Source organism: Rana temporaria, chromosome 8 (genome assembly GCF_905171775.1).
Source record: "Rana temporaria chromosome 8, aRanTem1.1, whole genome shotgun sequence".
In the NCBI taxonomy this organism is placed as follows: domain Eukaryota; kingdom Metazoa; phylum Chordata; class Amphibia; order Anura; family Ranidae; genus Rana; species Rana temporaria.
In genome coordinates, this window is record NC_053496.1 from 15,925,677 (window position 1) to 15,952,586 (window position 26,910).

At 46.8% G+C, this 26,910-nt stretch overlaps 2 protein-coding genes across 2 annotated transcripts; one reads left to right on the top strand and one right to left on the bottom strand.

Annotated features, from left to right (window-relative positions):
• Positions 1–107: 107 nt before the first annotated feature.
• Positions 108–6,872, bottom strand: LOC120946701. Its single transcript, XM_040361331.1, has 3 exons — positions 6,333–6,872; positions 4,776–4,847; positions 108–2,786 (listed from the first exon to the last, which is right to left on the bottom strand). The coding sequence occupies exon 3, from the start codon at positions 2,783–2,785 to the stop codon at positions 173–175; it is 2,613 nt and encodes an 870-aa protein (XP_040217265.1). The 5' UTR covers position 2,786; positions 4,776–4,847; positions 6,333–6,872; the 3' UTR covers positions 108–172.
• PSTK (phosphoseryl-tRNA kinase) lies at positions 6,822–22,349 on the top strand. The gene is made up of 6 exons (XM_040322134.1): positions 6,822–7,101; positions 11,088–11,379; positions 14,697–14,895; positions 15,841–15,916; positions 19,755–19,848; positions 22,141–22,349. Exons 1-6 carry the CDS (start codon positions 6,871–6,873, stop codon positions 22,347–22,349), a joined length of 1,101 nt encoding a protein of 366 aa, XP_040178068.1. The 5' UTR covers positions 6,822–6,870.
• The last annotated feature ends 4,561 nt before the right edge of the window (positions 22,350–26,910 follow it).

Here is a 26,910-nt window from a genome sequence, read left to right on the forward strand (position 1 = left end):
AAGTGCCAGAATAGGCCCGATATTGAGGTGTGTATAAAAGCCCGGTATTGAAGGGGTTAAAATTATAGACTGATCATTTCTTTGTGAGTGGGCAAACATACAAAATCAGCAGAGGATCAAATACTTTTTCCCCCCCTTACTGTATTTATATAAATAATTATATATATTTTTTTTATTGTGTGTCCCTCCTTCTCGATTGCCAGGGAAAGTTTTTTTCCCCAAATGCAAAGGCCACGGTGTCTGACAAAATATCAAACAGAAATAACCGATTGGTAGGTTCATATAGCTTTGACACTGTCCATTGTTTTTTGCCATTACTGTAAAATTGGCGATAATGTAAAACTCCCTCCACGTCGCTATAAGCATATAGTCTTTTAATTACCGCTTGCATGCGACTGATGTTATGGTTGTGATCCAAGATGGCGAGCTGCGATTGCGCCACCATATCGTCAATAAAAAGGTTGTGTGTTTTTGAACGATATTTGTGGGCCAGGGCATGGAAGACTTCAAGGCCGCCGGTGTGGCAAAAATGCGGCAACTGCTCCAAGTCTCTGAGGAGTCTTTGGTCTTGTACGATCTCCTTCAACTTACAATGAGCTGCTGACCCAGCCTGTAACCAGTCATAGTTGTTCGCCCCTTCTGGCCAAATGGTGGAATGGTGACAGGAGTGGTACTGCGACGCAGAATGCCACTGATGAATATTGGTAGCATGGCAAGCAATCGAAAGCCACTTTTCTTTCAAAAGTTGGGGGTCTTGATCACATGTACTCGCAGACCACAAAAGGTGGTTCTTGGCTGGGACAACCCAGGCGGACAATTGGGCACAGTTTTCTTCTTTACTGGCAGCTTGTAGTTTGCGCTCAACCGATTTTGCCAAGTGCCATAAATCATATTTGTGCTGGATATTGCAGTACTGACTTCTCAGAAACTTTTTAATGCCAGAATGTCTGTCAGTTGTAACGACTTTTACTTTTAGTTTGTCGTTCAAGAGACGTTCTAGCGCTATATGAAACGCGTTGGGCTCGAGCATGTCTGGCGATTCTCCTGGCTGGAGTTCCTCGACTTGGAAATCGACAATCTTCTGAGTGTTGATCTCCATGAAGATGTAAGAAGAAGATTTTTTAGCCATTCCTGGAGGGTCACGCTGGTCGTCGCCAGCCAGTGCAACGGGTTTCTTACCCAAAGATTTTAACACGGAGTCGCGATCGTTTTTCCAGTGGTGATCGATTGTTGGGAAGACATACTTTTGCTGGTTCTTATTGTGTGTGGATTGAGAAATATCTGGCATGCACAGAAGAGAGAAAAAATCCTTAATTTTTTGAAAATGAGAGCCGCTGCAAACGATAGCACCAGAAAGCAATAGATTTCCTACAGGCATTCGGCCAACAAAAGGTTGACTTGCCCACATGCGAAACTTGTGATCCTTTGAACAGACTCCCGTCACCACAAGTGCAGAACCGACCAGATATTTTTTGATTCTTCTGACTTTTCCAGTGCAGGTGCTGCTTGCTTTACATCTGCAATTCCAAAGAAGCTCATCTAAACATGAACCGAAAACCAGATATTTATTTTCATGGGCGTAAGAAATGGGCTCGGCTGAATCTTGAACTGGAAGAAAAGATATATCGGGGTCCTCAGGATCTCGAAACATCTCATCTTCTGAAAGTTCTTTTTGAACCTTTTGATCCTCTTTAACGGGCAATCTATAGTTTTCAATACGACTCCGTGGTTTTGAAATTGAAACTTTTTTAGACTCGGATTGTTTCAAAGAACGGGAGTTATCTTCCGGCAGTCTACCTTTTGGACTAGGTGGAGGGGGTTGGATCCGAGTTGAAGAAAGTGGGCTCGTTATAAATTCCTCCACCGATCTGGTATCGCTTGGTAGGTCTGGCAGAAAAGTCGACTGCAAGACAAAATTGATGTATTTCTGGTCCTCCTCGATTTCTGTAGCTCCGGCCTTGACTTCGAATCTGCTTAGAGACGGTAGGTTTGCCAGGTTGCATTGCACCCCTATAGACATGTGTGGTCTCCGGCGTTCTACTTGCACAATTTTACTTTTCTTCCCAGCAAATTTATCATACTGAGTGCTTTTGTGCACGTGAGTGGGACAGTGCTTGGTGACCATGCCTACCGTTCGACGAACTCTTGGTGTATACTTTCTTTTTTGTTTCTGCGTTACAGGCTCGAGGTTTGTAGCGCTGGTTTCCACGTACTCACTCAAGGATTCAACCATTTGCTCCATTTGATACTCCTCAACAGACATGAATTCGATGTTCAGATTCTCACCGTCAGTAATGATCTCTTCTGGCTCTGTCAATGAAACAGAAAGCAAGCTTTGATCTTGATGCTGTTCTGTGTCCAGCAAGGGGGACTCTGAGGGCACAGGCTCCTGTGAGGAAGGCTCCAAAGGCACAGGTTGCTGCGAGTAAGACTCTGAGGGTGCAGGCTGCATTTCCTCATCCGGTCTTTTACTGTAAAGATGGTCTACGTGAAGTTCTACCGGTGGTTTTAAATTCATAGACGGCACTGCACTTTTTTTCAGAACCTTATTAGGGCCCCGTACCTCGTAGTCATCGTCCTTGAAATGACTGGAGCAGATCCGATAAGCCCCCTTTCTGGAACTGTGAATTTTTGTCATGAGATCTTCCATCATCTCGTCCGCTACAAAGATTTTTTCCAACCAAATCTGTAAAGTATCCCATTTCCTAGGAAAAACATGAAGTATGGTTTCCGCAGTTCTGGTTCTCCAGGAAAATGTACATCCGGGAACTAAACAACTTGGCATGCTGAGGGAAAAAAAGACAGAGGAAAAACAATCAATATAAAAACTCAAGAATCACATAATCATCAAAAACTAAAGAGTTTGGGCCAAATCCACAAAGATCCGGCGTAACTTATTTTTTTCCATTTAAGTTACACTGCCTTAAAATTTCTACCTAAGTGCCCGATCCACAAAGCACTTACCGTATTTATTCAAGTATAACGCGCACCCGTGTATAACGCGCACCCCTAATTTTCGATTAAAAATCGGTATAAAATCATTAAAATTGCCAAAAATCATTTATTGACAATGTAAACTGGTATAAACTGGTATAAACACAATACTGAAATAAAATTACTGGTAACAATATTTATTTAAAATGCTTCAAAGTCAGATTCATCATCAGATACACCAAAGAGTTGTTCCCATTCTTCTCGAGTTAATTTTTATTACACTGCCCCCCCCACATTACAATCCGATTAAGGCTATTATTTTTTTGATGCTGTACATACCGGTACCTTTGTACAGCATATTCACGAGTTGCGAGTCCCGCGGGCGTTCCCAACACGTCTGTGATTGACGTTTTGCCCAAAACTAGCTCCCCCCGTCGCGTAAGCCGCGTCACGGTTGGCGAAAGGAGCCGAACGGCGAGTCGGCGCTATACTGCGCATGGCCGTTCGGCTCCTTTCGCCAATCGTGACGCGGCTTACGCGACGGGGGGAGCTCGTTTTTGGGCAAAACGTCAATCACAGACATGTCAGGAACGCCCACTCCCGCGGCCGCCACTGAGTCCTCGTGTATAACGCGCACCCAATTTTGGAATTTTTTTTGGGTATAAAATTGGGTATAAAATTTTGCGCGTTATACACGAATAAATACGGTACCTAGAAATTTTGGGCTGTGTAACTTAAATTCCGCCGGCGCAAGTCGTTCCTCTTCAAATGGGGGCGATTCCCATTTAAATTAGGCGCGCTCCCGCGCCGGCCGTACTGCGCATGTTCGTGACATCATTTTCCCGACGTGCATAGCGCGAAATTACGTTACGTCGAGCTTTGTGGATTGCGACGGGTCAATAAAGTTGCGTCGGGGAAAAAAAAAAAGATACGGCGGGAAAAAAAAAAAAAAAATCGCGTCGCTGGACAGAAAGGTCTGCTTTTACATGGTGTACTAACTTTACACCTTGTAAAAGCAGCCCTAATTTTGCGTATGCAAACTAAAACTTACGGAGAAAAAACGAAGCTGAAAAGCTTTGTGGATCTCCGTAAGTGCTAATTTGCATACCCGAGGCGGCATTTCGACTCGAAATGCCCCCAGCGGCGGATACGGTACTGCATCCTAAGATCCGACAGTGTAAGTCCCTTACACATGTCGGATCTTCTGCCTATCTATGGAAAACTGATTCTGTGGATCAGTTCCATAGTTAGGAACAGGGATACGACGGCGTAACAGCAATTACGTCGTCGTATCCCTTTTGTGGATTTGGCCCTTTGTGTGTGCACAACATAGCAAACTACTAAACTTTAGATCCCCCGACGTGGTTTCTAACTATTAGAACCGATAACCTTTAATCGAACAAGCTGAAGTTAGAAGCTGATTGGCTCCCATCCACAGCTGCACCAGATTCTGAGTGCTTCAGTTTTAGTAAATCTCCCCTAATGTCTCACCCTGCTCTGCACATTCTCAGTTGCTCTCTATTTTTTGGCATTGTGCTGAAAATGTAGAGGCCAATCTGCTCACAGCCTAAAGATTTACTGCTGTTCACAGGCTCTGGGCTTCTAAAAAAAAAAAATGGGGTTTTGTGACTTCACAACCACTTTAAGGTAAAAAAATTCTGCCATTGTCACATGACATTAAAAAAAAAAGTATCAGTATTTGGTATCGGTGAGTACTTGGAAAAAAGTATCGGTACTTGTACTCGGTCTCAAAAAAGTGGTATCGGGACAACTCTAATTATGGATATAGGAGAAACTCCGACACTAAACAACAAAGGACGTTTTATTCAACTTTCTCTTACTTGTCTTCAGCTTCAAACAGAGCCGGAGATCTGCGGGTTCATAGAAGGCAACGTGTAGAAAGAACAAGCAATCTGAAATGAAAAGACATGAATAACATCAGCCTACTAATTCTTATCACAACTGTAACCCCGAAATGTTTTATTTATTTTTTCCCTTTTAACCACTTAAGGACCGGGAAGGATTTGCCCCCTTAATGACCAGGCCATTTTTGCGATTCGGCATATCAGTGCCCATCAGTGACGCTTATCGATGCCCATCAGTACTGCATATCAGTGCCCATCGGTACTGCATATCAGTGCCGCCCATCAGTACTGCATATCAGTGCCGCCCATCAGTACTGCATATCAGTGCCCATCAGTACTGCATATCAGTGCCGCCTATCAATGCCCATCAGAACTGCCTATCAATGCCCATCAGTACTGCATATCAGTGCCGCCTATCAATGCCCATCAGAACTGCCTATCAATGCCCATCAGTACTGCATATCAGTGCCGCCCATCAGTACTGCATATCAGTGCCGCCCATCAGTACTGCATATCAGTGCCCATCAGTACTGCATATCAGTGCCGCCCATCAGTACTGCATATCAGTGCCCATCAGTACTGCATATCAGTGCCGCCCATCAGTACTGCATATCAGTGCCCATCAGTACTGCATATCAGTGCCGCCTATCAATGCCCATCAGAACTGCCTATCAATGCCCATCAGTACTGCCCATCAGTGCCGCCTATCAATGCCCATCAGTACTGCATATCAGTGCCGCCCATCAGTACTGCATATCAGTGCCGCCTATCAATGCCCATTAGAACTGCCTATTAATGCCCATCAGTACTGCATATCAGTGCCGCCCATCAGAACTGCATATCAGTGCCGCCTATCAATGCCCATCAGTACTGCATATCAATGCCCATCAGAACTGCCCATCAGTGCCGCCTATCAATGCCCATCAGACCTGCCTATCAATGCCCATCAGAACTGCCCATCAGTGCCGCCTATCAATGCCCATCAGTGCCGCCTATCAATGCCCATCAGAACTGCCTATCAATGCCCATCAGTACTGCATATCTCAGTGCCCATCAGTGCCACCTATCGATGCCCAGCAGTACTGCATATCAGTGCCGCCTATCAATGCCCATCAGTTCTGCCTATCAGTGCCGCCTACCAATGCCCATCAGTACTGCATATAAGTGCCACTTATTAATGCCTATCAGTGTTGTCTATCGATGCCCATCAGTTCTGCATATTAGCGCAATTGTCATTTAAAATGTGACAGCGCAGAAAAGAGTCCTGGACAGGAAGGGGGGGGGGGGTGCCCAGTATTGAAGGGGTTAAGGTCTCAGACCCTTTTATTTAAAAAAAAAATTGTGCCACTTGGTGCGGTTTTGTGCGTTTTGCTGATGCGCGGCGTGGAGAAGGGGGGGTAAAGAATGAATGGCACCCCCATGATGAGTTCTGCTAAGGAGCTGTGCGTTTTGCCTGCAGGTTGGGGAGGACAGGCGATCAGACGCACATACGTGGCCCTGGGCTTGTCGCTCTATAAAAGGAGGTATACTCACCGTCCCGGATACGCAGGCGATGGGCTCAGCGCTGGGGGGCCTGCGGGTCACAAGGCCGGTGTGGGTGGAGCTCGTGGTACCAAACGGCGTTGGCGCGGCGCGGAGGAAGGTTATTATCAGCGGTGATGACAGCGATCCCCTCCTCCGCTCATACACACCTTTGATGTTCTGGGTGACAACCCTGAAGCAATTTCACTGCTTTATAAATCCGTTGTCACCCTACTGGAGGAAGTTGAAGGGAAGCAGATTTATTGGCCGGCTCCTCCAGGTATTTGTTTTTTTAGGGGGGCACTTTGGGGACCGGAGCGGGACTTGGGACCACAACAGGAAGCCCACATCACAAATCCGAATCTTACTTCATGCCTACGTAGGCGGCCACCATACTTTCCCGCTATCCCATTAGCTGGACCAGTCGCGTCACCATAGCGACAGGCCGGCCCCTCTCGCCGTGTGGGCGTGCCCGAGCAAAGTCAATAGCCCGCAGAAACGCCAATCATCCTCCCCGGCGCAGGCGCACTGCTGGAACAGAGCGTCAGCAATGAGCGCGCGCGAGAGAATCTGGCCAATGGGGTTGTGTCTATTGTGCGGGCTGCCCGGGGCTGGGAAGTCCACCTTGGCAGCCGCGCTGAAAGAGAAGGCGAGCCCGGCGTACACCATGGTCTTATTGTCGTATGACGAGATCCTCGCGGAGGATGCGTTTGAAGAAGAAGAATCGCCCTGCGAGTCTCGCGAGGTTTCCTGCCAGTCTCCGGAACCGGGCGGAAGAGAAGTGAGTGAACTGACCAATGATAAAGGCGACGCTTCCGCCTGCCAGCCAATCGGAGCTTATGAAGCAGTCACCTGCTCCTTCCCTCACTAAAGATGGCGTTTGCTAATGCAGTATGAGTCTGTGTAGCCAGCTAGTGTGGGCAACGTGCACAAAGTGCTGAGGAGCGTTGTGTAGTGTTAGGCAAATACCGTAAAGTGTTATTGGCTTCTATTTACTGCCAATTCATGTCACTTTATTATTATATTTCTCAGTTTAAAGTTTTACTAAACCCGCAACAGTAAACTCAGTGGGGTGGATTCAGGTAGAGGGCGTGCACTCTTATGGAGGCGCAGCGTACCGTTTTAACGCTGCGCCTCCGTAAATTACCTGCGCTACGCTTCATTCACGAAGCAGTAGCTCCTTAATTGGCGTGGGCGCTCCGTAAAAATGGCCGGCGTAAGCGTGCGTAATTTAAATGATACCGTAGGGGGCGTGGATCATTTAAATTAGGCGCGTTCCCGCGCCGAACGTAGTGCGCATGCTCCGTCGGGAAACTTTCCCGACGTGCATTGCGGCAAATGACGTCAGCATCGCATTCGCTCCGAAGGTCCGGCGCATCGTGCCAGAACTTCACAGCTCCTTGTTGCTGGAACGGAGGACTCGCATGCTCGGGAGTGATGTCATTGTAGCTCTGGCCACTCACAGCAGCGGAGCCCGCAAACCCAGAAGAAGCGCCAGGGGAACATGTCAGCCCCCTTAGCGATGAATGGGCGTGCTGCGGGGGGCTTTGTAAGTATCCCATAATGTGCAAGTATGCGATGCATACTTGCCCATTATGCTATTGTTTTGCAAGCTTTTTTTTTTTTTTTTCTTCATCGGTTTATTACCGCTTTAACCAGGAACTGATCATCAGTGCCCATCACTGCCTCCTCATCGGTGCAGTCTATCGGTGCCCATCACTGCCTCCTCATCAGTGCAGCCAATCAGTGCCCATCACTGCCTCCTCATCGGTGCAGCCTATCAGTGCCCATCATTGCCTCCTCATCAGTGCAGCCAATCAGTGCCCATCACTGCCTCCTCATCAGTGCAGCCAATAAGTGCCCATCACTGCCTCCTCATCAGTGCAGCCTATCGGTGCCCATCACTGCCTCCTCATCGGTGCAGCCTATTGGTGCCCATCACTGCCTCCTCATCAGTGCAGCCTATTGGTGCCCATCACTGCCTCCCTTATTGGTGCAGCCTATCGGTGCCCATCACTGCCTCCTCATTGGTGCAGCCTATCGGTGCCCATCACTGCCTCCTCATTGGTGCAGCCTATCGGTGCCCATCACTGCCTCCTCATTGGTGCAGCCTATCGGTGCCCATCACTGCCTCCCTTATTGGTGCAGCCTATTGGTGCCCATCACTGCCTCCCTTATTGGTGCAGCCTATTGGTGCCCATCACTGCCTCCCTTATTGGTGCAGCCTATGGTGCCCATCACTGCCTCCTCATTGGTGCAGCCTATCGGTGCCCATCACTGCCTCCTCATCGGTGCAGCCAATCGGTGCCCATCACTGCCTCCTCATCAGTGCAACCAATTAGTGCCCATCACTGCCTCCTCATCAGTGCAGCCAATTAGTGCCCATCACTGCCTCCTCATCAGTGCAGCCTATCAGTGCCCATCAGTGAAGGCGAAAAAATATTAGCTTCTGTTAAAACATTTTGCAAACAAGAAAAACAAAGGGGTAGATTCAGAGAGAAGATACAACGGCGTATCTTCAGATACGCCGTCATATCTCTGAGTCCGGCCGGTCGTATCTCTGAGTGTGCGGGGTCGTATCTATGCGACTGATTCATAGAATCAGTTACGCATAGATTTCCCTAAGATCCGACCGGCGTAAGTCTCTTACACCATCGTATCTTAGGCTGCAAATTTACGCTGGCCGCTAGGTGGCGCTTCCATAGATTTATGCAAGGAATATGCAAATTAGCTAGATACGCCGATTCAGAAACGTCCGGCCGGCGCATTTTTTTACGTCGTTTACGTTAGTTTTTTTTCGGCGTATAGTTACCCCTGCTATATGAGGCGTATCCAATGTTAAGTATGGACGTCGTTCCCGCGTCGTTTTGAAAATTTTACGCCGTTTGCGTAAGTCGTTCGCGAATAGGGCTGGACGTAATTCACGTTCACGTCGAAAGCAATGACGATTTGCGGCGGAATTTCGAGCATGCGCACTGGGATTTTTTCGTCAAATATGCGGGGTCACAGTTAATATACATAAAACACGCCCACATCATCCACATTTGAATTAGGCGGGCTTACGCCGACACAGATATGTTACGCCGCCGTAACAAAGGGCGCAAGTTGTTTCTGAATACAGAACTTGCGCCCTAAATTACGGCGGTGTAACGTATCTGAGATACGTTACGCCGGGCGGATAGATAGACCATTCTATCTGAATCTACCCCAAAGTATTTTTTTTCGTTTGCTTAGGAAAAAAAAAGTCTCCTGCTGCTGCCAATCAAATCTTGTGTGGAGAGAGTGGGCGGGGGCAGGGCCGAGCTGCGCTGTGTGTCAATGTATGCGGACAGCCCAGCTCGGGATTGAGTGTGCCTATAATAAGAAACTTGCTATGGGGGCATTCGGAAGGGAGAAGGACCCAAGAAGAGGAGGCTCAGGGTTGCTCTGTGAAAACCATTGCACAGGGTAGATATGACAAATTTAATAACACAAAAAATTATAAACCGTTGCAATCACTTTAACCACTTCCATACCAGGCACTTGTACACCTTCCCGCCCAGACCAATTTCAGCTTTCAGCGCTGTTGCACTTTAAATTACAATTGCGCGGTCATGCAACACTGTACCCAAACTAAATTTTTATCATTTTGTACCCACAAATAGAGCTTTCTTTTGGTGGAATTTGATCAACTCTGAGATTTTTATTTTCTGCAAAAAAAAATAAAAAAATGACCGAAAATTTTGAAAAAAAAAAACATTTTTTTTTTGTTTCCGTTATAAAACATTGTAAATAAGTACGTTTTCTCCTTCACTAATGGGCACTGATGGTACTGCACTGACTGGCACTGATAAGGTGGCACTGATGTGCACCGATGAGGTGGCACTGATGTGGTGGCATTGATGATGGGCACCAATATGCGGCACTGATGGGCGGCACGGATAGGTGGCAGAGATGGGCACAGATAGGTGGCAGAGATGGGCACAGATAGGTGGCACGGATGGGCAGGGATAGGCGGCACGGATGGGCAGGGATAGGCGACACGTATGGGCACTGATAGGTGGCATGGATGGGCACTGATAGGCGGCATGGGTGGGCATAGATGGGCACTAACTAATGTGTTGTACTAATGGATGCCAATCAGTGCCAAACAATGCCTGCCAATCAGTGATGCCCATTGTGGGCACTGATTGGCATCCATTGTGGCACTGATTGGCATCCATTATGTGTCATCCCTGGTGGTCTAGGGTGGCATACCTTTGATTTAAATCCCTGGTGGTCCAGTGGGCATCCCTGGTGGTCCAGTGGGCATCCTCAGGGGGGGCTGTGCTGATAATCGATCAGCACAACCCCCCCCCTGTCAGAGGAGCAGCCGATCGGCTCTCCTCTACTCGCGTCTGACAGACACGAGTGAGGAAAAGCCGATTACCGTCTTTTGCTGTTTACATCGTGATCAGCCGTGATTGGACACGGCTGATCACGTGGTAAAGAGCCTCCGTGAGAGACACTTTACCGAGATCGGTGTTGCGGGGTGTCAGACTGACACCCTGCAACAACGATCGCCGCGATGCGCGCCCCCGGGGGCGCGCAGCGGCTCAGAATCCTGAGGACGTCATATGACGTCCAGTCAGGATTCTACAACCACTTTGCCGCCGTCATTTTGTCATTGGCGGGCGGCAAGTGGTTAAAAAATATAAAATTCTAAAAATGTAAGTTGTCATTTTCTTTCCGAAGTGCATAATCTGTCCAGCGCACAATATATATGTAATAAATGCCCCTGTTTTGCAGCAATCCCTGTGGAAGACGTACCGCCAGCAACTCCTGCAGTGCCTGGAACATCTGGTAGAGTCCGTGTCCAGCCGCTCTCCTCTCCTACAAGCCCCCGGCGACATCAAAGACCGTTTGTGGAAGCGCTTTTGCCAATGCCTGGCAAGTCAAGGCTTAATCTCCGCCTCGCGTTCCAACTCGGGGTCCCGGCATGTTTGTATTAATCCCGTACATTTTCCTGTGGTCTTCATACTGGATGATAATTTCTACTATCAGAGCATGCGGTACGAGGTGTACCAGCTGGCGCGGAAGTGTAAGTACTTTCCATTCCTTACTGGCTTTCCACATTAGACATTCTAATGCCGCGTACACGCAAACGTTTTTTGGGTTGTAAAAAATTACGTTTTTTTTTTATGTTATTAACCACTTCCATACCAGGCACTTACGCACCTTCCTGCCCAAGCCAATTTTCAGCTTTCAGCGCTGTCGCACTTTGAATGACAATTGCGCGGTCGTGCTACACTGTACCCAAATGACATTTTTATAATTTTGTTCCCACAAATAGAGCTTTCTTTTGGTGGTATTTGATCACCTCTGCGATTTATTTTTTATTTTTTGCGCAACCACTAAAAAAAGACCGAAATCTTTCAAAAAAATTAAGTTTTTATTTCTTTCTGTTATTTTTTTTTGTAAATAAGTAAGTTTTTCTTCTTCAATTATGGGCACCGATGAGGTGGCACTGATGGGCACTCATAGGTGGCACTGATGGGCACTTATGGGTGGCACTGATGGGTACCTATGGGTGGCACAGGTGGGCACTGGGCATTAGAGGTGGCACTGATGGACACTGGGTGGCACTGATGGACACTGAGGGCTGGCACTGATGGCATTGCTGGGCATCATTTGAGCCAGTGCCCATGTTGCCAGTCAGTGCCCATTTGTGGGCACTGATTGGCATCGATTGTGTTATATATATTTTTTTATTGGTGTTTTTTTTTCTTTTGCTCTATTGAGCACCGGGGGGCACTCCCTGGTGGTCCAGTGTTGGCATCCGAGGGGGGCTGCGCTGATAAACAATCAGCGCGAACCCCACCTGTCAGGAGAGCCGCCTATTGGCTCTCCTCTATTCGCGTCTGTCAGACACGAGTGAGGAAGAGCCGATCAACGGCTCTTCCTGTTTACATCGTGATCAGCCGTGATTGGACACGGCTGATCACGTGGTAAAGAGCCTCCGCCGGAGGCTCTTTACCGAGATCGGAGATGCAGGGTGTCAGACTGACACCCCGCATCACCGATCGCCACGCTGCGCGCGCCGGCATGTTATCCTGCAGGACGTCAATAGACATCCAGTCAGGATTTCAGAACCACTTCCCGGACGTCAATTTACTATTGACCAGGCGGCAAGTGGTTAAAGGGGTTGTAAAGGAAAACATTTTTTTTTTTTATAATAAGCATCCTTTACCTGCAGACATTCCTCTCTTCACTTCCTCATTGTTCGTTTTTGCTCAAAATTGCTCTATTTCTTCTCTGTTCTGTTCACTTCCTGCTTGTCTGATTGTTACTCACCACCGTGCTGTCCATAATTGGCCCCTTTTCTAAAGTGCCCCATTCATATTGAGTTGTATTTTAATAAGTATTCCTTTGTTCATTCTCTGGGCTTTTTCCTGTATAGGTGTTCTGATTGGCCTCCTAACTCTGGGAGCTGTAACTAGTGTCCATATATGATTCTTTCACTTGTATTGTGTAAGATATACTCACACTTTCAATGATTGATGTATATGTTTGAACATGTTTTTGTAGAATGTGTCATTTGTTTTTTAGTGTCTGAAGTAAATGCTACACTATACAAACAAATCTTCCGAAGGTGGTTACGGATTCCCTCTATTTATTGCCTCTATGTATTAATTTGTCTATACCTATAACTAGCTAGTCTATTATGACTCTGATAAGCACAATAATTTAAGGGGATCCATGAAAGTAAAGACACTGCTTAGTAAAACAATGTTTCATTTATTTCCCAAGAAAATAGGAATATGCTAACATCAAACACTACAGAGAATTATACAGATTATATGACAAAAGAACATCAACGATACTTATCACATCCTATAGACACGGGTCTCATCGGCTGGCCTCAAGTGGGTTTAAGAGAGAGAGAGCCATGAGGCTCAGGCAAGAGCCAGCAGCAGAAAAAAGGGGCGGTTTTCCTTCTGTGTGTACTTTTTACATATTCATTCACACCCACTCGTAACCAACCCCACTTGCCTCCTGTCCAATAAGATATTGCCAAGAGGTAGTCCTTTTAATATATTATATTTCTGTCCGTCCTGCCTTACCGGTATCTAGGGCCAGCATTGTCAATGTATCATCTCTAAGTGCCTGTTGCTCTTTGTCATCAATCATCCTGGCAGCCATGGCTCTTTGAAGCTAGCTTGCACACCAGTTAGCTTCTAGCTGCTATGATTAACTGGTTAACGCCCGCCGCGTGTACATGTACGTCCACAGAATGGCTCGTACAGGTATATGGGTGTACATGTACGTCCCCTCCTTGCCGCGGGTCGGCGGTCCGATCGGGACCCCCCCGGTACATGCGGCGGGCGCTAACCCGCGGGGAGCGATCCGGGACGACGGGGCAGCTATTCGTTTCTAGCCGCCCCCTCGCGATCGCTCCCCGGAGCTGAAGAACGGGGAGAGCCGTATGTAAACATGGCTTCCCCGTGCTTCACTATGGCGGCGCATCGATCGTGTGATCCCTTTTATAGGGAGACTCGATCTATGACATCAGGCCTACAGCCACACCCCCCTACAGTTGTAAACACACGCTAGGTGAACACTAACCCCTACAGCGCCCCCTGTGGTTAACTCCCAAACTGCAACTGTCATTTTCACAATAAACAATGCAATTTAAATGCATTTTTTGCTGTGAAAATGACAATGGTCCCAAAAATGTGTGAAAATTGTCCGAAGTGTCCGCCATAATGTCGCAGTCATGAAAAAAATCGCTGATCGCCGCCATTAGTAAAAAAAAAAAAATTATAAAACTATCCCCTATTTTGTAAACGCTATAAATTTTGCGCAAACCAATCGATAAACGCTTATTGCGATTTTTTTTTTTTTTTTTTTTTTTAACAAAAATAGGTAGAAGAATACGTATCAGCCTAAACTGAGGAAAAAAAATGTTTATATGTTTTTGGGGGATATTTATTATAGCAAAAAGTAAAAAATATTGATTTTTTTTCAAAATTGTCGCTCTATTTTTGTTTATAGCGCAAAAAATAAAAACCGCACAGGTGATCAAATACCACCAAAAGAAAGCTCTATTTGTGGGGAAAAAAGGACGCCAATTTTGTTCGGGAGACACGTCGCACGACCGCGCAATTGTCTGTTAAAGCAACGCAGTGCAGAATCGCAAAACCTGGCCTGGGCATTTAGCTGCAAAATGGTCCGGGGCTTAAGTGGTTAAGCACTAAAGTTTTAGTACAATACAATACAATATATAAAGTATATAAAAACAACAAGTTTTGGAGTGCGGCTATCCAGAAATCCTTCCTTCATTTTGCATTAAAATTCTACCGCCTAATATTGGAAAAATGCACTGCTGTGTATCGATCATTGTTTATTCGTTCTCAGATTCTCTGGGATTCTGTCAGTTGTATTTGCAGTGCTCGACTGAAAGCTGCTTGCAGAGGAATAAAGACAGACAGAAGCCTGTAATGGATAGGACAATCCTGCTGATGGAGAGGAAAATGGAGAAGCCCAACCCTGAGAAGAACACCTGGGAAGAGAACAGTCTTTTCCTGGACAGCTCTGGAGGAGGCGTAGTAGATGAGTAAGGATGGAAACAACTTGCTATGTAGGTTCCTGTATGTGACATAGACCAAATCATTGCACATGTACTCTAAATATATTATATACTATAACAGACCTAATTTATATTAAAGTGGTTGTAGACCTCAGACTTCTCTCAATTAGGAGCACTAAGTGTCATTTCTGTCTGCTGCTTCGTTCCTCTGCTATCAGCATGAGTCACTCCTAACACATTTTCCAGACACCAAGAGAAGAATGGTGACAGGGGAAGGAACTCCAACAGAATGACAACCTCCGCTTTGTTCCTGTGTGTTGTGTAAAGGGGTGTGTGTCCCTTCCCTCCAATCGGCTCTCAGACCTCTCCTCACTGAGCTCTGAAGTGTGTAATTCACATCTCCACCCATTTTTTTTTTTTTTCTGAACTCTCAGACAAGCTTTATTCAAAAATTTGAAGACTGTAGATAGACGGGTATAGTTTATGTAGAAGGATTTGTGTTCATCTCTGTGTATCATCTGAGGATAGTCACTTCACTGGATATATGTCAGGGTTTACAACCACTTTAAAGTGTAGGTTCAGCTTTAAGCATCTGTAAGGTGAACTTGCACAGGACCCCCTCCTGCAGCGCGGCGATCTTCCATTCTGAGCCCTTGCTGCTCCGGCGCTTAGAAATTCCCTCAGCTTTCTATCTTCTTCCCTGCTGAGAGGACAGGCTACGCGAGTTCTGATTGGTTGGCGCTGACCAATTAGAATGCTTCTAAATGTACCTCCTGACAGGGGGTGAGTGAGGAGGGGGTGCTGTGTAAGTTCACCTTACAGATTTTTCTGTGAAGGTGAACTTGCCCTTGTTAACATTTTGTGTGTGTGTATGTGTATAAGGGGTCAGTTTCAATGTGAGTTTATTTTGAATATTCTAAGTATCTACTAAATTGTGTGTTTTTTTTATTTTTTTATTATTATTTATTTTAGTACACGAATCAATGACTTGCTGAGTCGAGCCCTGGAAAACCCTGTGCGACTTCTAGACGATGATAATGAGGAAAGGGTAGGTAAATGAACTGTGATATATTATCATACTATGTAAGGCTACTTTCTCACTGAAGCGCCGCTAAAACAGCACCGGTCATTTTTGCGGTGTTTTAGAAGAGCTTTTGCGGCACTTTTTGGCCAATTTTTTTTTTATATAAAAGGAAAAAAGGACCCGTTTTGCAGCGCTTTCAAATTGCTTTTGCGGCGCTTTGGAAGCGCTGCCTATTCATTTTAATGGGCAGGGGCGTTTTGGAAGCGCTGTTTACAGTGCTTTAAACCCGCCCCAAAGATTTGTGTGAAAGCACAAATTGAAGTGAATGGGAGGCAGTTTTCAGGCGCGATCAGTGTGAAAGTGCTCTAAGTTCCACAGTTAATGCAAAACATTATTTTTTTATAGTTTGTACGGGATCGATATCTGTTTTTTTTTTTTTTTTTTTTTTTTTTTTCAGCTGCCTTTCAAGCCTATAGCCGATATGAGGTGCCAATTCTGTAGATTTCAATTATTTATTTTTTACACTGTCCTTTTTTAATTTTTTTATCACTTTTTATTGCTGTCAGAAGGAATGTAAACATCCCTTGTGACCGTAACAGGTACTCTTTATGGAGGGATCGGGGTCTATAAAAGACACCAAACCCCTCTTCTGCACTTGAAAGTATTCAAAACCCTGAGATCTGCGTTTTTTGAACACCTTTCTATTTTTTAAAAGTGGCGACTTTAGGATGCCAGCAACCCGGAAGCGATTTTGTGATGTCACTTCCGGGTTACTAGATTTCAGACTGAACAAAGCCGATTCCGGCTTTGTTCAGGTCTCCGGCCATCTGGTGGACGTGCCCGCTGGTTGCTTGGGCCTCCCAGTGGGACGGGAGACCTGGACGAAGGGGCAGGAGGGGTACAACATTACATGACGACATCATGGAGCTGGTGGATGTTAGAGACCTTGTGCTGCTCCACCTTCTGTTTGAGGATCCCCCCACAGATGATCAATAGGGTTTATGTCTGGAGACATGCTTGGCCAGTCCATCACCTTTACCCTCAGCTTCTTAAGCAAGGCAGTGGTCATCTTGGAGGTGTGTTTGGGGTCCTTATCATGTTGGAATACTACCCTGCGGCCCAGTCTCTGAAGGGAGGGGATCATGCTCTGCTTCAGTATGTCACAGTACATGTCGGCCTTCATGGTTCCCTCAATGATCTGTAGCTCCCCCAGTGCCGGCAGCACTCATGCAGCCCCAGACCATGACACTCCCAACACCACGCATGACTGTAGGCAAGACACACTTGTCTTTGTTCTCCTCACCTGGTTGCCGCCACACACGCCTGACACCATCTGACACCAAATACCTTTATTTTGGTCCCATCAGACCACAGGACATGGTTCCAGTAATCCACGTCCTTAGTCTGCTTGTCTTCAGCAAAAGGATTGCGGCTTTCTTGTGCATCATCTTTAGAAGAGGCTTCCTTCTGGGACGACAGTCATGCAGACCAATTTGATGCAGCGTGCGGCGTATGGTCTGAGCACCGACAGGCTGACCCCCCCCACCCCTTCAACCTCTGCAGAAATGCTGGCAGCACTCATACGTCTATTTCCCAAAGACAACCTCTGGATATGACGCTGATCACGTGACCTCAACTTCTTTGGTGGACCATGGCAAGGTCTGTTCTGAGTGGAACCTGTTCTGTTACACCGCTGGATGGTCTTGGTTACCGTGCTGCAGCTCAGTTTCAGGGTCTTGGCAATCTTCTTATAGCCTAGGCCATCTTTATGTAGAGCAACAATTCTTTTTTTCAGATCCTCAGAGTTCTTTGCCATGAGGTGCCATGTTGAACTTCCAGTGACCAGTATGAGAGAGTGAGAGCGATAACGCCAAATTTAACACACCTGCTCCCCATTCACACCGAGACCTTGTAACACTAACAAGTCACATGACACCGGGGAGGGAAAATGGCTAATTGGGCCCAATTTGGACATTTTTACTTAGGGCGGGTACTCACTTTTGTTGCCAGCGGTTTAGACATTAATGGCATTCACACCCGTGGCCTGCTGGAGGTCATTTTGTAGGGCTCTGGCAGTGCTCATCCTGTTCCTCCTTGCACAAAGGAGCAGATACCGGTCCTGCTGATGGGTTAAGGACCTTCTACCGCTCTGTCCAGCTCTCCTAGAGTAACTGCCTGTCTCCTGGAATCTCCTCCATGCTCTTGAGACTGTGCCGGGAGACACAGCAAACCTTCTGGCAATGACACGTATTGATGTGCCATCCTGGAGGAGTTGGACTGCCTGTGCAACCTTTATAGGGTCCAAGTATCGCCTCGTGCTACCAGTAGTGACACTGACCCTAGCCAAATGTAAAACTAGTGAAAAACAGTCAGAAAAGATGAGTAGGGAAAAAAAATGTCAGACACTTCCACCTGAAAGACCATTCCTGTTTTGGAGGTCGTCTCATTGTTGCCCATCTAGTGCACCTGTTCAATTAACAGCAAAGCATCTGAAACTGATTAAGGCTGGGTTCACACTACTACACTACTTTCATCCTACTTTGCTCTGCTACATCGGTCCTACATTTATCCTACATTGGTCCTACATCCATCCTACTTTCATGAACAGGATACTACTTTGGTCCGACTTCAATGATATTCAATGGGCCTGAAGTAGGATCAATGTAGGACCAAAAGTAGTACAGGGAGCATTTTCAAAGTCGGACCGACTTGTGTAGGACTTGTGTAGGACGCTACAAGACGCTCTCATAGGGAAACATTGAACACAGAGCAAAGTAGGATGAAAGTAGTGTAGTAGTGTGAACCCAGCCTAACAACTCCCTCTGTATACACTAGGGGTGCAACGGATCAAAAAACTCACGGTTTGGATCGTTCCTCGGATCAGGAGTCACGGATCGGATCATTTTTCGGATCGGCAAAAATAAATAATAAATTCTCCCCCCCCCCCCACTGTAATATCCACATCTCCCCCCCCCACTGTAATATCCACACACCCCCCCCCCCCCCCCACTGTAATATCCACATCTCTCCCACTGCAGTGGCGCCACTAGGGTTGGTGTCACCCGATGCAAAAAAAATGGTGTCACCCCCCCACCAACTACAGTCCCCCCTCAGTGCAGACACCCCCATCGGTACAGACCCTCCCCAGCAGTACACCCCCCCCTCTCAGTACAGACACCACCCCCCTATCAGTGCAGACACCCCTCAGTGCTACAGACAGTAACCCCCCTCAGTGCTACAGACAGTATCCCCCTCAGTGCAGACACCCCCCCAGTAGTAAAGACAGCAACCCCCCCCTCAGTGCAGATACCCCCCAGTAGTATGGACAGTAACCCCCCCTCAGTGCAGACACCCCCCCCCCCTCCAGTAGTGAAGACAGCAACCCTCCATCAGTGCAGACACCCCCCCAGTAGTACAGACAGTAACCCCTCAGTGCAGACCCCCAGTCCCCCTTACAGACCTCAGACAGCGGTGTGTGTGTCCGTCCCACGAGTACAGGCTCCTCTGTGGATGTGAACAGAGAGGAGGGCCGCCGCCGGGTATACCAAGATGGGCGCGGCTCCGAAGCTAGGCCGAAGCCGTGGCCTTTCCTAATGCAATGGCCGCGCGGCAATCCGCGGATCACATAGTGTGCCGATCCGAAGGGGGTGACCCGTTCGGATCACGGATCAGCGGTGATCCATTGCACCACCAGTATACACCCCTCTGCTACTTAACTGACCAGATCAATATCCCAGGAGTTCTGATTCAAAAGTGTTCCTTTCATTTTTTTTGAGCAGTGTATGTACTGCTGCTCCGAGTTTTGCACCTTACTTCTTGTCGGTTCCCATTTATTCAATTATCTGCCATCCTCTGTTAACAGGAACGGGATCGTGAAATCTGTTCGGCCAGTCTCATCCATCAGGCAGATCAAAGCCTACGACGGCTCATCTCTGAAACCATGCAGACAGTGAAAGGTAATGTGGTGCGATGACAACACAGCAGCTATTCCCAGTCTGACATCTTTTCATCACCAATGAATTATTTACAAAAGCAGCCGTCATGGATCCCGCTTCACTTTATCTTTTAAAAGGTTTTATTGGCCTCACGCCAGCAGAGATTTGGAAGCTGCTAGCGGTATCTGATGTAAGGGCAAGTGAGGCGTACGTGGCAAACGTTACAGGGCAGCTGGAGAACATCGATCTATATTTGTTTATTAACCACTTGCTTACTGGGCACATACACCCCCTTCCTGCCCAGGCGAAATTTCAGCTTTCAGCACTGCGTCGCTTTAACTGACAATTGCGCGGTCGTGCGACGTGGCTCCCAAACAAAATTGGCGTACTTTTTTTCACACAAATAGAGCTTTTTTTTTGGTGGTATTTGATCGCCTCTGCGGTTTTTATTTTTTGCGCTATAAACAAAAAAAGAGCGACAGTTTTGAAAAAAATTCAATATTTTTTACTTTTTGCTATAATAAATATCCAATTAAAAAAAATAAAAAAATTTCTTAGTTTAGGCCGATACGTATTCTTCTACATATTTTTGGTAAAAAAAAAAAATCGCAATAAGCGTATAGTGACTGGTTTGCGCAAAAGTTATAGCGCCTACAAAATAGGGGACATAATTATGATTTTTTTTTTCTTTTTACTAGCAATGGCGGCGATCTGCGATTTTTTTTTTTTTTTTTTTATTTTATTGGGACTGCGACAATATACCGGACACATCGGACACTTTTGACACATTTTTGGGACCATTCACATTTATACAGTGAACAGTGCTATAAATATGCATTGATTACTGTATAAATAAGACTGGCAGGGAAGGGGTTAACCACTAGGGGGCGGGGAAGGGGTTAAATATGTAGCCTAGTGAGTGTTCTAACTGTGGGGGGAGGTGACCGATCTGTGTCCCTATGCACAAGGGACACAGCGTCGGTCTCCTCTCCCTGACAGGACATGGATCTCTGTGTTTACACACAGAGATCCACGGTCCTGCTCAGTAACTGGGCAATCGCGGCCGCCCGGAACGCGCACTGTGTTCCCAGTAACGCAGTGGGTGCGTGCGCCCCCTAGCGGCTTTAAAAGACGAGGACGTCATATGATGTCCTGTCAGAACAATTGAGCTACCTTGCCGTCGTCAATTGACGGCGGCTGGTAGCTGAGAGGTTAAGGACCGCCTAACGCCGATATACGTTGGCAGAATGTCACGGCTGGGCACAGGTACGTTGCCCTTTAGATGCCTAGCCGTGGGTCGCGCGTGAACCCGGTCTTCATCTCTCTGACCGCACCCGTGGACCCGATCGTCGCCGGTGTCCCGCGATCGGGTCACAGGAGCTGAAGAACGGAGAGAGGTGAGTGTAAACAAATCTTCGCCGTTCTCTGTGGCAGTGACACGGACCATATTGCTGGTCAAAGACCAGAGCACTTTTTGCGATTCGGCACTGCGTCGCTTTAACTGACAATTGCGCGGTCGTGCGACATGGCTCCCAAGCAAAATTTACGTCCTTTTTTTCCCCACAAATAGAGATTTCTTTTGGTGGTATTTGATCACCTCTGCGGTTTTTCGTTTTTGCGCTATAAACAAAAACTTTTTTTTTTTTTTTTTTAAATGAATATTTTTTACTTTTTGCTATAATAAATATCCCCCCAAAAATATATAAAAAAACTATTTTTTTCCCTCAGTTTAGGCCGATACATATTCTTCTTCATATTTTTGGTAAAAAAAAAATCACGATAAGCGTTTATTGATTGGTTTGCGCAAAAGTTATAACGTCTACAAAATAGGGGGTATTTTTATGTAATTTTTACCAATATTTTTTTTTTTTTACCAGTAATGGTACTGTGACATTATGGCGGACACTTTTGACACATTTTTGGGACCATTGGCATTTTTATAGCGATCATCGCTATAAAAATGCCACTGGCAGGGAAGGGGTTAAGTATGTTCCCTGGGTGTGTTCTAAATGCCTTCTCATCCTCTCGTCCGAGGATGAGAAGGCATCCGTGATAGGCGGAACACTAAACAGAGGCCCCGCTGGGAAAATGAGTGTTCCGCCTATCACGGAACAGTCTGAGGAGGAGGCGCGGCTAAGGTAGGGAGATCGTCTTGGCCGGCACTAATCAAATCAGCCGGGGGGGGTCAAATCAAAAACAGTTTTGCTTATTCCTGATCCATCGCTCACTAGGTGGGGAAGGCAGAGTAAGAATGATGGTCTTAGTAACTGTATTTATAAAAAAAAAAAAAAAAAAAACTTTTTGTATTTTCAGAGTCGGCATCCAAGCAGGATATTAAAAGAATTGCTCGAGAACTCCAGTGTGTAAAGTCGAAGGCTTTGGAACAATTAAGGCAGCAAATCGCTGTGCAGACCGTCCATCCCGAGCGAGACCGACGCTTCAATGTGATGTCATATTTTACAGAAGAGAAAGAGCGCATACTTCAGCTGTACTGGTGCCAGGCTCAGAAGCCAAAAATCTGACTTCTCCTAGATACCTGCTATAGCTTGTATGAATGTATTTATTTTTTAAAGTATATATTTTTTGTTATTTCCCATCAGAAAAAAAAATCTCAACAAAATAGGCTCAGATTGTATAATCTGGAAGGATTACAGGCCTCACCCCCCCCATGCAATAAATAGTGAACCCCTGATCGTGCCTCTTTTTACAGACACAGGGCCAGATTCTCGTAGAATCCGCGGCGGCGTAGCTTAAGCCATTTACACCACGCCGCCGCAATTTACTGGAGCAAGTGCCGTATTCTCAAAGCACTTGCTCCGTAATTTGCAGCGGCGTAATGTAAATGGCCCGGCGTAAGGCCGCGTAATTCAAAGGGGGCGGCTTGTACTTAAATTAAGCGCGCCCCCGCGCCGATCGAACTGCGCATGCGCCGGCCGTAAAAATAGCCCAGTGCGCATGCTCCAGCTCACGACGAAAAATGTCAATGAAGCCGACGCGAGCGTCATTTACGTCAAGCCCTATTCGCGAACAACTTAGTAAAACGACGGAAAAAGACAACGCTGTCCCGACGCCATACGACGGACCTTCGTAAACTTACCCCTCATATAGCAGGGGTAAGTTTACGCTTACGTAAACGACGACGAGGCGGCGCAAAATCGGCGTATCAGGCTCATTTGCATAGACAAATGAGAAATCGTTGTAAACGCCATCTAGTGGCCAGCGTGGAATTACATCTAAGATCCGACGGTGTAAGTGACTTACGCCAGTCGGATGTACGCCGTATCTATGCGTAAATGATTCTAAGAATCACTTGCATAGATACCCGGGCTCAGAAACAGAGATACGACGGTGTATCTGGAGATAACTGTCGTATCGCTTTTGAGAATCTGGCCCTATACTTCTAGAATAAAACACATGCACCTTACATCAGTGCCAGACCATCCCAGTGTAATACCCAATTCCACCAGTAGGAGGACTTTGGGTTCAACTTTTATACCAGAAAATTAAATTAAAAAGGGGTTGTAAAGGTACAATTCTCCCCCCCCCCCAAATAGCTTCCTTTACCTTAGTGCAGTCCTCCTTCACTTACCTCATCCTTCCATTTTGCTTTTAAATGTCCTTATTTCTTCTGAGAAATCTTCACTTCCTGTTCTTCTGTCTGTAACTCCACACAGTAATGCAAGGCTTTCTCCCTGGTGTGGAGTGTCGTGCTCGCCCCCTCCCTTGGACTACAGCAGAGTCAGGACGCCCACTAACACACAGCTCCTTTATCTGTAACGTAGAGAGCGTCCTGACTCTCCTGTAGTCCAAGGGAGGGGGCGAGCACGACACTCCACACCAGGGAGAAAGCCTCGCATTACTGTGTGGAGTTACAGACAGAAGAACAGGAAGTGAGGATTTCTCAGAAGAAATAAGGACATTTAAAAGCAAAATGGAAGGATGAGGTAAGTGAAGGAGGACTGCACTAAGGTAAAGGAAGCTATTTAGGAAAAATAAAAATAAAATTGTACCTTTACAACCCCTTTAAAGCGGAGTTCCACCCAAAAGTGGAACTTCCTCTTTTCGGAACCCTCCCCCCCCTCCCACATTTGACACCTTGGGGGGGGGGGGGTGCAGATACCTGTCTAAAACAGGTATTTGCACCACTTCCGGATAATGTCTCCCGCAGGAGTCATGCCCCTTCGCGTCACGAACCACCCCCCCCCCCCCACGCTGTCTTCTGGAAAACAGTGTTCCCAGGAGAGCGGGGACCAGTGACGGCGCGCCGGGCACTCACGCATGCGCAGTAGGGAACCGGGCAGTGAAGCTGCAAGGCTTCACTTCCCGATTCCCTCACTGAGCATGGCGGCAGCATCCGAGGACCGAGCGATTGCTCGTCTGCCCATTTTGCGGGCGCGCTGGACAGGTAAGTGTTAATTTTTTTTAAAGTCAGCAGCTGCAGTATTTGTAGCTGCTGACTTTTTAAAAAAAAAAATATTCAAGGGGGGGGGGGGTTCCTTCGCTTTAAAGGGGTTTTCCACCCTTTTTTTAAGTTTATTAAAAGTCAGCAGCTACAAAAAGTGTAGCTGCTGGCTTTTAATAAACTGACACTTACCTGCTCCACGGCTCCAGCGACGCGACGGCCGGGGCTCCGCTCCCCGCCCCCCCCTCGCTGGCCGGCGTCTTCATTCCTAGTGTGGGCAGTGACAGCTTTTGGCATCACGGCCGAGCGGCAGTGCGCGAGCGTCGTCGTCCGATTGGACAGGCGCTCGCCTACAGGGAGGGGCTGTGAAAAGGCGATTAAGCTAATCGCCTTTCCAGCCCCTCGGCAGAAGGAGGAAGTGGGACAGGAAGTCTCCTTCTCCTGAAGCCCCCACTCCCCCCCCAAAAAAATTACATGCCAAATGTGGCATGTAAGGGGGCGAGGAGTGGGTTAAGAGGAAGTTCCATTTTTAGGTGGAACTCCTCTTTAAGCTGCAGAAAGAGGGGACCTTCCCGTTATTTTACAGAACAGTTTGGAGCGTTTGTGTGTAGGGCGCTCAGGGGGAGTTTGATATATTAGAAGTAGCATAGAAGGGAGCGGGGTTTATTTTCTTTGTCTCCCTGTGCCTGGGCTCAACGTGTGAAGTTCAGACAAGCCATGGACAAATGTCTCAGTTTTAAGGCTTTGCTGCAGAATTTATAGTTCTAACAGCAATTTCATGACTCCAGAACTGGCTTGCAGCTAAAGGGCCCAGGCAAAGAACAAATTAGATTTTGTTAGTATGCAGGTTGCTACAGTATAGAGTACGGGTGGCTCGGGTATCTATGCCTGGAAGTGGGAGCAAAATACCTGTATTAGACAGTTATCTGGGGAGAGCTTTCCTAAAAGAAGTTCCACTTTTGGGTGGAACTCCACTTTAACTACTTCCCACCTGGCCACTGTATATATAGGGCCGGGTGGGCGCTCTCTCCTGAGTGGACGTCATTCAGAAGGAGGGGGAATCGCGTGTGTTCCCACGCAGCGGCGCAATCCCATTGCACTCGTGTCACCGGACACGTCGCATCTCAGATTGGCAGGAGGGCTCTGTGATTGGCCCTCCTGATCACGGCGGCCGTATCCAATCACAGCCGTGATGTAAACAGAGAGCCGGTTGCTAGGCGATCGGCTCTCCTCACACAGGAGTCGGTGCGGAGAGCGGATCGCTGCAGCCGGCTGGTGATCAGTGAGTATGAGCGTTCTTTTTACTCACTGATCACCAGTCTAGTGTCCCCACAATGTAAAAAAAAAACACACCTGTCCCCCACATATGTAACAGTAAAATCACATGTCCCAATGATAATTTGCACACGTCCGTGATCATCTGCGCACATCTGTCTGATCACACGAACCAATTACTCAAACAGGATTTTTTTTTTTTTTACCAAAAACCATGTAGTAGAATACATTTTGGCTTAAATTTATGACAACATTAAATTTTATTGGATTTCTTTTAAAATAGAATAAAGAAATCGTTTTTCCACTCTTTTTTTTTCTCTTACATCACAAAAAATAAAAAACAAAGCCGTGAATAAATCCCACCAAAAGAAAACTTATTTGTGTGAACAAAATGATAAAAAATTTCATTTGGGTACAGTGTTGCATGACCGCGCAATTGTCATTGAAAGTGCGAGAGCGCTGAAAGCTGAAACTTGGTCTGGGAAGGAAGGGGGCGAAAGTGCCCATTATTGAGGTGGTTGAGCAAAGTAAACATTTTGGCTGGAGAAGCTTTTACTAACCTTTAACCCCCCCCCCCCCACCACCAATTACCGTATGCCGAGTTTTTGAGCACATTTTTTGTGCTGAAAATGCCCCCCTCGGCTTATACTCGAGTCACCTTGTTGAGCCTGATCTCCCGGATTTGGGGACCCGGTACCGGCCGGTGTGCAAAGTTTTTTGACCGGGGAGCCCCCATTTTTCAAAGCCAGGCACCCCTTCCATAGACTCCCATGTTAAACAGTAATTTCTCTGATGAGTTTGGGGACCCGGTACTGGCCGGTCGTAGGTCCCCTGAACCCGAAACTTGGCACGCATGTAGCCCCATTTCTCCTCTATAAGTGTGTTAAGTTTGTTGTCTGCGGGACCCAAGGCTGGGGGGAGCACCGATTTTTCAAAGCCAGGCACCCCTTCCATAGACTCCTATGTTAAATATCAGTCTAGTTATCAGAGCTGCACGATTAATCGCAGAGAAAATCGCGATCTCGATTCTCCCCGTGGGATAACCCGCGGATCTTCTATTTCACAGCCGTTTCCACATAACCAGCGTGTAACGCAAATGGCACCGATATCGGAACCGACGTCAGCAGCCTGCGCCGAAGGATGGATGCCTGGGCTTCTCGTGCAGATCTGTACAACTGTAGTGTGTATCCATGCGCCACCCAGTGGTTGCCGGCGGTACTGCTTCTGTTGTATAAAAAAAAAAGAGACCAGTGATAGGTCTATAATGTTAAAGACCATATAACTCCTATGAAAAAAGCAGAATCAAAGTTTGATTCGCTTTTTTTCATAGGAGTTATATGGTCTTTAACATTATAGACATATCACTGGTCTGTTTTTTATATTTTCAGATAAATCACAGATTTGGG